At 52.0% G+C, this 13,919-nt stretch overlaps 1 protein-coding gene across 1 annotated transcript; it reads left to right on the forward strand.

The window, feature by feature from the left end:
- Nucleotides 1-2,274: 2,274 nt before the first annotated feature.
- CCDC43 (coiled-coil domain containing 43) lies at nt 2,275-11,609 on the forward strand. The gene is given in 6 exon segments (XM_075918698.1): nt 2,275-2,345; nt 2,347-2,527; nt 6,519-6,606; nt 6,934-7,069; nt 7,798-7,856; nt 10,093-11,609. Coding segments are annotated over 6 exon segments (708 nt in total). The 5' UTR covers nt 2,275-2,289; the 3' UTR covers nt 10,281-11,609.
- Nucleotides 11,610-13,919: the final 2,310 nt, after the last annotated feature.

The following is a 13,919-nucleotide window of genomic DNA, read 5'->3' on the forward strand; positions in this document are numbered from 1 at the left end:
AGCCCCCCCACCTCAGTGTTAGAGCACACTGGGGGCTCAGGGGTCTAACCCCAAGACAGCAGAACGGGGCTAAGTGTAGCCATAGGAGTCCCACCAGTGACACCCTTGTCACTCGCATCACTTTTTCCCATCCCTAGGAAACGTGAGCTATGGGGGCCCATGACAAAGGGTAAGCACCCAGCGCTGTCAACCTGTGGAACTCCTTGCCAGAGGATGTTGTGAAGACCAGGACTTTAACAGAGTTCAAAAAAAGAACTAGATAAATTCATGGGGGTTAGGTCTGTCAATGGCTCTCAGCCAGCCTAGGTAGAACTAGCATCTGTAGCCTGTTTGTCAGAAGCTGGAAATGGATGACAGGAGAGCAATCACTTGATGATTACCTGTTCTGTTCACTCTCTCTGGAGCACCTGGCACCGGCCACCATCAGGATACAGGATACTGGGCTGGACAGACAATGCCGGGGTGTGTTCTCAGCCTGTTCAGTCCACTAAGAGCAGCTTAGCCATCAAAGCAAAGATATGAGGAGAACTGGAATCACCCAGCCCGTTTGCACAAAACTCTCCTATCGAGGCTCCAACCACTAGGATGGGAAGGGAAGGTTCAAGGTGGCCTGGATTATTGCTGAAAGGCCACTGTGAGTTCTACATTGCAACTCTAAGGCTCTATCCCATAGAGTCCCTATTCTATTATGGGTTCTCATGTCATGCTCCTCACTGCAGTATCTCAGCACCGTTGGCTCACATTTCAGGGCCAATGACCAGTAGTATTCTGCAAGGGAAGGGAAGCCCATCCTGGGGCTGACTGAGCTATACGTGTACCATACTTCTATGGCTAGTGAAGGATGAAGGATGCAAGTGAAGGATGAAGTTTCTTCAGGCCCCACCTACTCACTCAGAACAAAGTGCTGCTGCATTGCACACTTTGATCTGTGGTTGCCACTGAACAGGCCACAGCATTACAAATGAGTGTGGCTTTATATAATTTAGGGGCAGCTTTTCAGCACTGAACATAGACATGGAGTCTAAGTTCTATTACTGGCTTTGCCACTAACTTCTGAGTGACCATAAGCAAGTCACTTCCCCTCTCTGTGCCTCAATATCACTATTTCTAAAAGTGGGGAATAAAGATACTGTCTCCTGTCTCACATTTGCAAAGCAATACAATTAAGGACTAAGTATTGTTATTTACATCTATCCTGACTTTTAACTAATCTGTCTTTCACATTTTTAACCATAAATCTACCCATTGCAGCTTTCCCTACCCACCTACCTTTCCAGTCCTCCAAGATTTATTCAGTCTGTCTTCCAGCCAAACTTTCTTCCATCTACCCGTTCACCCCACATGTACTTTATTCTGAGAGCTGTCCATGCATCCATTCATGGATACAGAGACAAGGTGGATGACACAGTAATATATTTTGTTGTACCAACTTTTGCCTGTGAGAGAGACAAGCTTCCGAGTCACCCAGAGCTCTTCTTCAGGTCTGGGAAACTTAGCAGGGTTGCAGACAGGAATTCCTGTGCGGGACCTGAGCAAGGCTCAGAGCTCATCTCTCTCCCCCAGCTGCTGTCGCTAACAGCCCGGGAGTGACATGGCCCCATCACATACCCACCCAGCTGTCTATGCGTCCACCCAGCCATGTGTCTGTCCAGCTACTGACCAGCAACACCTCACGTTGTGACCCATGTGTCTCTCAGTGCAGCCCCCTGGCTAGCCGGCCGGCAAGGGCAGACAGTGGGGCACAACGGGGCGGGCTCAAGGGAGACACCAGGGCTACGTCTACATTAGCATGATCTTGTGCAAATACTCTTGAACGCAAGATTTGATCTGAGGAAGTGGGTCTGGCCCACGAAAGCTCATCATCTAATAAACCATCTTGTTAGTCTTTAAAGTGCTACATTGTCCTGCATTTTGCTTCTTGAACGCAAGAGTTCTTATGTTAAAGTAGTTGTACAAGAGAGTGTCTACACCGGCATGTGCCTTTGCACAAGAGCATCCGTGCCAGCGTAGGGCTTTCTTGCGCAAGAAATTCATGTTGCCTGTCTACACTGGCCTCTTGCAGAACACTTATTCCTGTCCTAGTTCTTGCGCAAGAAGCCCTGATTTCACACAGCAGAACGTCAGTGTTCGCCCTGCCAGTGTAGACAGGCAGCAGGGTTTTGCCCGGCTGCTTTATCTTGCGCCAATGGAGACACAGCCAGAAGTTTGGCCCAAGCAGCCGCCGTAGCCAGCACGAGGGCGGGGGAGGAGCGCTCCAGCTCCCGTGAGCCTCCGGGGCTAGGACCGCGCATGCCCGAGCAGCTGCGCATGGGCAGAGAGGCCGCGCGGTCGGCGCGCCCACAACGAGGCGCCCTCGGCCAAGATGGCGGCGGGGCCTGGCGGCTTCGAGCCGTGGCTGGCGGGGCGGCTGGAGGGGCTGGGGCTGGACCGGGCGGTCTACGCCGCCTACATCCAGGGGCTGCTCCGCGAGGAGGAGAGCGAGGAGGAGCGGCTGGACGCGCTGCACGCGGTGCTGGCCGCCGTCCTGGTGAGGGGGGGGGCGCCGCGGGCTGCATCTCCCCGCGCTCCGGCCTCCTCGCCTCGCGGGCGGGGGGCTCGCGCGGCCCTCGCCCCTCCCCCATGGCTGCTGGGGGCTCGCGCCCGCCGGGCGGGGGCGGGGTGTGAGCAGCCGCTAACGGCGCCAGCGCGTGCCATGACCGCGGCTGGCGGTTGGGCGCCTCCTGCTGGACCGCGCGCGCGCTGCGCCCCATCCTGCTGGCGGAGCATGGCCAGGCCTTGCCTGCCCAGCTGGGGGCCCGCCGCCGCCTCCCCCCTGGCGCCCCCCCTTGGCTAGGGCGGGTCCAGCCAGCCCGCTTCCAGGCGGGGAACCGGCGGCCCTTTTGTATCCCTAGCCCGAGAGCTCGACCCCGAGAGCGGCCACGCTGGGCCTCCCGCCCGGTGTCCTGGCATCGCGCAGGGGCCAAGGCCAGGTGCCCCGGAGGGAATGACTAGAACAGCTTCCCAGCCAGGGATCTGTCCTTGGCCGCCCTTTCCCGGCTTCTGACCGAGGCTAGGGACAGCGTCCCTGCCCACCCTGCCCACCTTGCATTGTGATCTAGCCCTGCCCTGGCCTGCGGAGTCTGAAGGCTCTGACCCCTGAGTTGATCTGATGCCCTGCTTTAGTCCTAGGATCCCGCCTGTTGAAGATTATTACATCCCCACCCTCTTTTTCTTTGTATAGCTGTCTCTGGGCTCAAGTAATTCTCTCTGTAAAGAGACTTAACCCTGACCTGTGTCTCTTCAAGACTGTCCTCGATGGGGTTAATCTTGGGACTCCTGTGGCCATCCTGTGTGTTGCTATAGTTTCCTTGACCTTGCTTTCTCTCTGGATGTACCTTGAGACTTTCCTTCTAATTCCCCTGATACTCAAAACTGGTTTGCTGTACCCCAAGGGGAAGAGCTTAGCCCCAGTTGGCCTTTCTGAAAGCTCCGTGCAGTTGTCTGTGTATGAGGCTGGGTGCTTCAGGTTTTGCAATTCTGCTTCTTTACTAGCTTCTGTAGAGTTAAATCATCTGAGATTGTGAGTCAAATAACATGGTAATAGACCCTTAAAGCTATATAAGACACATGTTGACTGTCATGGTCACCTCACCATCAAGAAAAAATCAGGACCTCTCTCCATTTTTGAACTTCAGGGCTTTTAGCCAATGTCTGGTGAGCTGTTGGGTGAGATTCCTGTAGACCAGAGGTTCTCAAATGGGGTGAGGGGTTGGATGGGGCATGTATGCAGGGAAGGGCATGAAAAGCTTGAAGAGGGGGGCGACTGCACATTTTCCCCACAAAAATGGATAACCAGCGAAGCTGATTCCTCCAGACATAACAGGCTGTCTGGTGGTGCTGGGCATTTTGACATTTGACTTTGTTAAATTTCCATAGCATTATATAAAGTCATTGTCATCTGTAGGTTACTGCATTTGCTGCAACACTGTGTGCACCAGTCGCAATCAGAGTCTTGCTTTGGTTCTGTTTGAATCACTGTATGCTGTTTTTAATAGTGAGACCTGCATGGTGATTTTTTAAAAATCAGTATATGTCCTTGTGTGGTAGGAGTGCCCTAAGCTACTTACAGACACAAAGATAGGTGGGGAGGGGCACAATCAAGTAAGCTTGAGGACCCCAGCTGTAGACTTTTTGAATAAAGAGATCCAGTGTGAATTCTGTTGGGTCTTCCCCCTCTAACTGGTCTCTAAGCTTCCATTTTAGGGGGAGACTGTAGAGAAACAGATGGTGAAGCAACTCTGCATTGCTTTGTTGAGCTGTGATAGACAGCACTCGGGAATCTATATCACTTGCATCTACACGTTGTACCTCCCTTAACTGGGGCTCTCTGGTCCAGCAGCTAGACCAGTGATGTTCCATGACAAGAGATTCCTGTAGAGGGCTGGTGGCAGGGAGCCCTGCAGCGGGTCTGGAGCCCAGCAGCAGGGCTGCCTTCCAGTGGTGACACTGGGTGTGGGGGCGGGAGGCAGTGGGGCTGCCCTGCAGGACAGGAGCCCAGGAGCAGGGCTGCTGCCTGACAGCAAGACTGTCCATTAAGACCGGGAGCCAGTGGTGGTGCCAGGAACCTGTCAGCAGGGCCGCTCAGCAGCCATACTGCCGCCCGGCGGCACAGCAGTGTGGTCGTACTAGGAGGCAGTGGGTTGACCTGCACGGCTGGGAGCAGGGCCGGGAACCTGTGAGTGGGGCTGCCCGGCAGCACAGCAAAGTGCCCGGCAGCCCCACTGCTACTTGGCCTATTTGAAACCCAGGGAGACACCAGGACTGGCCAGCAAAGCTGAAATGCAAGCAAGGCTGTCGCCTGGAGGCACAATTGAACCCCAGCACTGACACTGCCCCGTGGGGCCAGGAGCACTGTGCTGAGGGGCTGGCGACGGCAGAGAGGGAGGAAGTTTGGCAGCGAGGCCATGGCTGGGGGAACAAGGGGAGGCAGAAATGACCTGCCCTGCTCTTACAAAATCCCTTATCTTGAGGGTGCGGACCAGGGATGTCCAACTGTAGTACTGGACTAGTATCCTTGTCAGTATTGTCTCTAACTCTACTGGCAATGGATTGAGATGCAGAGCAGCCTCTGTCCATGGGGAGCTCAGATGTGCTGCACACAGGAGCTGTTGCCGTGGAGCAGCCTTTGTCTGCAGCAAATCAGGGCTGCCGTGGACAGAGGCTGCTTCATGGCAGCCTCCCGTCCCATGCTGCTGCCTCTGTCAGAGTCAGCAGCCTGTGTGGCAGGGGTGGAGAGGGGGAAGTGGGAGTGAGAGGTGGCACCTGGAGCTGGTACGGGGGGGGGAAACCAGCTTGTAAGGCAGCTCCCCCCAGCAGTGGCTCCTGTCTCCCCCCGCAACCTCTAGGAGGTGGAGAGCCTGCTTGAAAGCTGGCTTCCATGTGTATTGGCTCCTCCTGCCCATCTTACCCTCCATGCTACTGCCTCTATCAGAGGCAGGTGCACAGAGGTGGTGGGGGCAGGTGGATCCAGTGCTTGTGGGGAGCCTCATTGCTCCCACTCCTCAGCCTCTACCTCGCTGCCTCTGGTACAGAGACAGCAAGGGTGGGGAATATGTGTAGTCAACAAGATGAACCAATTAGTCTAGGCTTATTGGTTCATTGTGTAATAATGTAGCTGTAGGGATGTGTGGAGCAGCTCTCTGCTGGGTTATACCATGTGGTGTATATGGTGCTGCCACCAGGGGAACAGAACGGATGGAAACAGTAGTGGGATGTTTTTGGCAAAAAGTGACTGGCACTCTGAGGCCACCCTTTCATAAGAACGGCCAGACTGGGTCAGACCAAAGGTCCATCTAGCCCAGTGCCCTGTCTGCCCAGAGTGGACAATACCAGATGCCCCAGAGGGAGGGATCGCGTGAGGATTACATGTCACCCACCTCCAGACAGACAGACACCACTCCTACCCCTCCTGGCTAATAGCCATTGATGGACCGAACCTCCATGAATCTATCTCGCTCTCTTTTGAACCCTGTTAAAGTTCTAGCCTTCATGGCATCCTCTGGCAATTCAGAGCAGCGCTCAGGCCAGCTCTTCTGGCATCTCAGTGATGGTGGGATGTCTGTCTTGATGCTGCCCATATTGTACCTGCTCTCTGGTGCCAGCAGAGGGTGCTACCCACTAGGGCTAAGAACCCATCACACCTGCCAGCCCTGAATCTCACTGAATACCCACCCAGCCTGTTCTGAAATGCAGCAGAGTGATCAGACCCTTTGTGCTGATGTTTGTGTGGGGATCACCTGAACACACCCAAAGGCTATGACAGATGTTGTGTAAGGACCTTGGAAAATGTCGTTGGGTAGGTCAAAAGTACGTGCATTAGCCCCAGTTCAACAAAGAATTTAAGAATTGCCTGTATCCCGTTAAGTGTGGTGTGGAGAGTTACATTTCTCCTTCTGACTTGGCTCTTGCTTTTCTGATTCATGCTGATTGTAAAGCAGACTGACATTTAGTTCAGAAACTGAAAATCTTTCTCTTACTAGGAGGAAGATCTGTTACAAGATGTCTGCAGGGAAATAGTCGTGAAGTGGTCTGAAGCTCAGAATGCTGGCGTAAGAGAGAAAAAGGAAGGTAGTGTTGACGCTTCGCATGTCTTGATCAACAAGAGCTTTATTTTCCAGACCATGTCTCTGGGGACACTCAGAATGTAGGTAGCAACATATATTAGTACTTTGAAAAAAAATACGGATTTATTGCACTTAAATCCTTATTCTTGGCTTTCTGAATCGCCTAACTCTGAGATGGTCAATGTCTTTGAAAAAATGCGCCTCTTGTGCTGGTGTTTTTGTGGCCGCTGTTATGCTGGGGCGCCAGCCATTGCCTCTCTGGCCATGTGAGCCCCCAGCTCATGGCAGTAATGGAGACACTCATTAATGCCCTGATTGCTCTCTTTCCCAGATGAGATCCAGGCAATTGCCAGCATGATCGAAAAGCAGGCCCAGATCGTGGTGAAGCCGAAGAAGGTTTCCCAGGATGAAGAGCTGAGGAAAGCTGCCCTCCTGGCTCAGTATGCTAATGTAACAGACGAGGAGGAATATCCTTTCTCTGTCCCAAGCCTCATATTGCTGGCCACCTTCCCAGGCTGCTTTTAAGGGTGAAAGTGTGATTCTGCCTCCCATGGGGCTTTCTTGCTTCTTTGGATTTTAGTTAGAGACCTAGGACCACCCATGCCCATTTCTGTTCTCTTGTAGCTGTCTTGGCAGGAGCGGCATTGCCCAGTGTTCTGTAGAGCACAATCTGAAGGAGCCATGGAAGCAAACCAAAGGCAGAGAACTCTTGCTATGGGAAGAGGCTTCCTGCCCCCTGCTGTGCGCTTCCCCTTGGCATCCCCCACTTCCATCCCAGAACCCAGTGACGATATGGGCTGGGCCAGAGCCTGCGATGCTTGTGTGATCTGTTCTTGGAAGCAGGGCTAGAATGGGCTGGTCCCAGCAGCCTGCTTGTGAAGCATTGGTGAGAGCTAATGTGTGCGGGACTCTCAAGCTGCTCCTCTTAGTGAGTAGTTGGGCTCTTCCCGGGGGCAGATGGCAGCTTTCCTGGGGAGAGCTGGTATATTAAAAGATGGGGATGTCTACTTGGTTTTAGAGCCCTGGGTTCTATTCCTCGATGTGTGTGACATCAAGTAACCCTCTGGACCTCAGCTTCTGGCACCACCTCTGTTGTGTTGACTGAACGTCTGATGTGCACTGAGTTCCTAGGACAGAGAAGACTAGTGAGGTGCAGAGTTTCATTCTGAGCTACCAGGTTTCCTTAGTTATTCACTGGAGCAGATGAGCAGGATGGAGCCACTGCAGCAGCACTAACGATTGGATCAGAAAAATGTATCCTTTTAAAATCCCAGCTCACGTTTCACTGAGGCTTTTCTGGAAGGCCTGTAAGTTCTGCATTGAATTTCCTTTTGTCCTCTCTGAGCTGCCACTAGCTGCCTCTCTATTGCTACATGTGGGTTGGCTTGTTAAACTCAAAGGGTATTGTTTTCAGAAGTGCCCTGTGTCAGCCTGGCTGTCGTCCTATTCAAGTCCCAGGTAAATCTGCTGGATTTAGTGGGGGCAGAATTGGGCCTATGCTAAAGGTCTCAAAAAAAAAAACCCCACCCTACATTTTCAGAGAGGGCAGAGGCAACTGGTGTGATTCCTGCATAATGTGGTTCTATGCACGCTGCCCACCGAGTGGGGGATGCAATTAACCAATTAATCAAGTTATCAAGGGGCAACTTCTGTCCCCATGTGTCTAGGAGTGAAAAGGATCCTGTTACTGGGTCTGCTTACCCATGGGGCTCATGTTCCAGCTGGCAGTGTGAAATAATGTGGCCTGCAGTGTAAGATACAAAGGGAAGTGAGTTTAAAGTTGACCTTCACTTGTTCCCTGATGTATAAAAACTGAACGTTACCATCCCCCACTGTTAGCTTTTGTTACCTTGGGAGCACAGTTCCCTTCCAGCAAAGCAGGCCAGGGAAGGAGGCTCAGGTGTACCTCATGAGGGAAGGAGCAATGACTTCTTCAGATCATGTTACCAAACACATTTCCCTTCAGCATTGAACACCATGAAAGATTCAGCCCCCTCCCCTCCCCTTTTGTTATGAAAGGAGAGAGCCCAAACCACATCTGGGGCAGGCTCAGCTGGCACAAAACATCCAAGCTCCTTTGAAGTCAGTGGAGCTGCTTTACGCCTGCCTGGGAGGTTCTTGTCTATAACTGCCCGGTGTTTTGCATTGCTCTCATTAGATTGGTTTAGAAACAGCCTAGTTAGTGGTACAACCTGCTGATGGGGTGAAGTTCCACAGAGAGTCACAGTTGTGCACTAGGCCAGCTGAGCTCCTCTGTCTCTCTCTCTGCCCACAGAAGGGGGTTGTGCCATTTTTCCTATTTGTTTAGAGTTAACGTAATTAAAATGTGCTTCTTTGCCAAGGCTTGGCCCTCGTGAACTGGACAAGGCATAAAAACCCCATCCGCTTGCCCAGGCACTGGCCAGCTAGAACCAGATGAGCTTTTAAGATGTAACATTAAGGGTGTGAAACTTGTGCTGTCCAGCCCTGAGTGTCTTAGGGCAGCAAATGCTCCTTCAGGGAGTAGGCTAGCCGGATTGCTGTTCCTGGTTCTAATGTAAAATCCAAGCAGCACTTCCTTTACCTCCCTTGCTTCACCCTCCATCCCAAACTTTCAGGCTTCCTTTGTGATGAAGGAAGCCTGTGTCCCTCCTTTGGCCATGCGCTATAGCAGAAGGCATGGCCACTGATATGCAAGTTCTGGTGCTCTGCGTTCCGCCCGGCAAATGGGCATATCCGAGCTGCCTGGGCACCCGGTTCTGTGTGGCTGCCAATGGCTCTTGAGGCAAATCCTTGTCTCCACCCCATCCCTAGCACTGCCATCAGACACTGCCTCGTGAGCCACATCACTTATATGTGCTTTGCCACGGATGTGGCTCACGAGGCAGGAGAGATCATGGGGCCCTGAACAGGAGGTGCAGTTGTTGCCCACATCTCTGCACCTTAGACCATGGGTTTGGGAAGACGCAGCAGGAGCGGGGCTGCTGGAACTGCTGGCTAAACCCTTTGCCCCATTGAGATGTAGTGCAGGAGCCAGGAAGCCTGTTCATGGTCACAGCTATGAAAACCCCTGCCCAGCAGTCTGTGGGAGAATCTCATCCCTGGCCCTTATCTGTGTACTGCTGAGGGGCTCTGGCCCTGCACTGGGCAGTGAGAGACTCTTCCGTGCATGCTGCTGTCCTGGGCACACAGCATAGAGCAGAGCTTGTCTGCAGATGGTGTGGGGACCCAGAAGCCATCTTTAGATTTCTGCTTTCTGTCGGGGAGGGCTCCGCTGCAAAGCAGCTGTGGAGAGAGCGCAGCATGGCCTGCTGGCCTGCTAACAAAAAGCTGCCATATCAGGTACTTCAGGAAAGAGGGGGGTGGGGAGGTCTGGGATAAGGCAGTCACCTCTATAGCATGTGTACGTACTAACTCCTCCACACCAGTTTAAATAGGCCCATGGGCAGAGAGCACTGAGAAGAACCCAGGGGCTGAAGCACATCAGTTACGCTCCTTACCTTGCAAGCAGCGTTGTTCCGTAACACAAACGTGGAGGATGTAGTGAACGCAAGGAAGCTGGAAAGAGATTCTCTGCGGGACGAGTCCCAGAAGAAAAAAGAGCAAGACAAGCTCCAGCGTGAGAAGGACAAGCTAGCCAAGCAGGAGCGGAAGGACAAGGAGAAGAAGAGAACACAGAAGGGCGAGCGGAAGCGATAGCCACGGTTGTTCCTATTGGACTCCTTCAAAGAACAGAACTTCTCATTTTGTCTGTGTGTGTGTGAAACAAAACAAGTGGGCAGGGGGCTGGCAGAGGAGGCTTGGAAGCCTTTTCCCAGCAGAATTGCAAACACTTAAAAACAAAATGTGCCATATGCTTGTGGTGTCAGTGTGTGGGGTTTGCTGTGGCCAGTGTCTGTACCAAAGACAGGGAAGTGGCTGTATTATTTTTTAATATCTGTCATATTTTACTTTTGACTGCTTAAAAATGAGAGGGGGAGAACAGTTGGAGTAGCTTAAACTACTGCCCCCTCCTCCTGCTTGAGGACCCCAGGGAAGTCCTGCTGCTGTGGGGGTGAGCGTAAGCAGAGCCCCGTTTTCAAGAGGTGTCCTAGGGCCTTTGATCCTGAGGCTGGGCTGCTATGAGGTGTGTATATTTCTTGCCAAGTTTGACTCGCCTGAGGCAAATGGGCCTTTCTTGGACGCTGACAGCAATCTGGGATTTCTCCTCTGGCCAACATCAGGCAGGGTTTTGCCTGAACTGGGAGCGTGTCACATTGATGATGCAAGACTGGGAAGTAAAGCCCCAGAGAATGCAGGGGTAAGAAACAGTCTGGATCACGGGAGTAGCTGCTTCCAGGCTCATGCTGACACTGTACTGGGGAAGTGCCCTAGTGCCCTCTGTTATACTAAGCCTCGATGCTGCTAGACTGAAGATCAGCTGCTGTCTTTGGACTGTGGGGGTGGCTGCTGTAGGGTTTAAAAAAGTCTTGGGGCTTCTCTGTTCTAGGATTTTGTTCTTAGTGTCCTACAGCTGCTCCTAGCGCTAGCACCAGTGAGTGTTCCAGACACGTTGGATGCTGATCTCCCCCCATGTGGCCTAACCCCCTTGCAGCAGCTCTAGCAAGCATGGTAGTTACCGTGCTGCTGGCCTGTTTGCGTCAGTTTGAGCACTCGCACTGGTGGAGCTGCAGCAGGAGCCCAACTTTCGAGGGACGTGAGGCTGTTTCTGCCGACACCTCAGTGGCCAACAATCAGGGACTTTCCCCGAACAGCTTGTCAGGCCACAATCTGGGTGTCCGTTTCTGGGTGGTCAGGCCTGTGTTGTTTTTCAGAGTGGCATGGGATGGAAACACTGAATCTGTCCCTGGTCACCTGCTTCTATGCTCCCTGTCTGGTCAGCACGTGCTGCCCTTGCCGACCCCTGTCCTTTGGGACACTAGGCAGCTACTGTGCTGATTGAAGGGCCTTGTGCTCTTGTCAGAGAACTACTGGGACTGTCCACCTGCGTTACCTTTGCCTTGACAATAAACTGGTGCTTGGCTGAGATTACGGAACGTTTGACTCTTCCCTGTTTCCCTAAAACCAGAGCAAATCAAATGTTGAGCTGTACGACGCTGCTGCTGATTTCTTCTAAAATATCCCAAGCATCGGAAAGCCCTTTGCAGGCTGCAGGCTGCAGGCAGGCAGTGAGATCATTTGCATATTTTAGCTACTCAGGCCACATGCGGTAGGCGGATCTTTGTCCCCAGAGTGTCAGGAATTTTGCACATTTTATAAATCCTCCACTCATCTCAGTGTAAATTCAGGGGTCTGACTGGGGTTGACAGAGCTAATTGCTCCCCTCAGCACCACATGTATCGTGACCACGATGAAACCCTGTTATAATTGAGACTCTGGCCATGACCAGCTGTGGGTTCTGGGAGATGGAGATCCACGTACTGAAACAGGAGCCAGGTCCTCCCTAGTTCATGCTGCTCACCCGACCCACCTTTCCCTGCAAGCTGAGAAGGAAGGGGAGGCCTGTAGGTGCATCAAGCATTTTCCAGTAACTGGTGAGGCAACATTTGCGGTCTACCAGGTGGAGGAATGAGCCCAGGCCCCAATAAAAAGTTCCCCAGTCAAGTTACTGCTGATCTGATCTGGGGTTACGCCCTCCAGATCCTCAAGGAACCTGACCCTGTGTTGTGAGAAAATACTAAATGGCTGTCAACCTTAGGCTGCCAGATGCATCCTAGCCAAGTCCATCCTACTTCAAGAAGTCTAGGATGTGCTGCAAGAAGAATTGCAGGGGTGGAACTGAGGAGCACCAGATGGAGAACCTCTTCCATTTTCCAGGTAAGTAGTTCTGGTCATCTGCCCATCAGGATTTCTTGGTCTTTTCTGCTCCTCTGGATTTCGTCATGGAGCTTTCAGACCGTGAAGTGTAGGATGTGAGATTTGGGTGAAGAATTCAGCCATGATCCCTGGATATGAGATCCATGTACAAGAGGAGCCTTGGACGCACCCCCGCCAACATGGCCAAGAGAGGGAAAATTAGTACTTAATGGGCCATGTCGGCGCTATGAGGATGACTTGAGCTCAAACCTGTTTGATCTTCATCTGAGCTTGTGAATGAGTGGGCTGGGTGGAATATGTAGCATGAGCTGTGTCCATGGTAACAGGACTGCAGCTCCGAGAGATTTCCAGCTGTGTCCCCTGAGCAAGCAGAACTGATGGCATTTCCAGTTGGATAGAGTGGCAAACAGGGAGTCCCCTGCCATTGGAACATCCCTCACAGTGTGAATGGAGAGACCAAGCGATCTGCTAGCTGGCTCAACTCCAGGAAGGCAGGAAGCTTCTAGTGAGATGATGTATTTGATGCACAAGAGCCACAGGCAGACCACTCCCTGGCATAGTGGGGAAGTGTGTGCACCTCCTTGCTTGCTTCTGTGGAAAATGTCTGTTGTGTTGTCTGTCAGGACTGAAATGGATTTGCCTGTCACACGAGGCAGAAAAGCCTGACGTTAGATGCACTGCCTTGACTTCCTAGATGTTGATACGCAGAGTGAGTTCTTGAGACCATAGGCCTTGTGTTCAGATGGGCCTAAATGTGCCTCCCAGCCACAGGCGGGTGTATTGAATACAAGTGACAGAAATGGGTGAGGTCTTGCATACGGTGCTGTGATCCATCCACCATTGAAGTGAGGTTAGGACTTGAGCTGGGACCATAAGAACAGAATTTACAGGTGTCAGTGGAGTAAATTGTAGCCAGCCAGGCTTACAGAGGTGTGAGTTGAAGCTGTGTTTGTTATAATACTTATGTGCTCTGCCATATGTCCCAGAAGACACAGGCATTGTGATGATCAAGGGACTTTACAAGGGATGAGATTGTGAGGAAGCAGTCCTGCAGAAACATAGCTCTTGCTTCTCTCTCTCATGCTATCCTTTGAACCAGAGTCAGGATGGATTTCTAGAGGTTCAACAGGAAACCCAGTGCATCAGAGGTTAACTGGATGTCATATGTTGGCTTTTACATAAGTTCTGGATCGGTTATGATCCGGTTGTTGAGGTCTGGAAACACGTTTCCCTTTTTCCCTAAAAATTCCTTTTGTGAAAACTCGGCAGGGCAGCCAAATGGGAGCACTGTGAATTGGTTGTGATCTTGGTTTGCTATGAACTTTAGAAAGCCTCTGTGATGAGGGAAGATTACAAGATGAAGGTAAGTGTCCTTTAGCCCAGGGGTCCATGGACCCCCAAGAGGTACGCGAGGTTCAAGTATAGGTAATTTATTGATTTTTTTCAATACAAAAAATCATACAATACTAAAAAAATTATGTAAAAAAACTTACTGAGAGGGGTCTGTGATGTATTTAGCTT

Source organism: Pelodiscus sinensis, unplaced genomic scaffold (assembly GCF_049634645.1).
Source record: "Pelodiscus sinensis isolate JC-2024 unplaced genomic scaffold, ASM4963464v1 ctg39, whole genome shotgun sequence".
Classification (NCBI taxonomy): Eukaryota; Metazoa; Chordata; order Testudines; family Trionychidae; genus Pelodiscus; species Pelodiscus sinensis.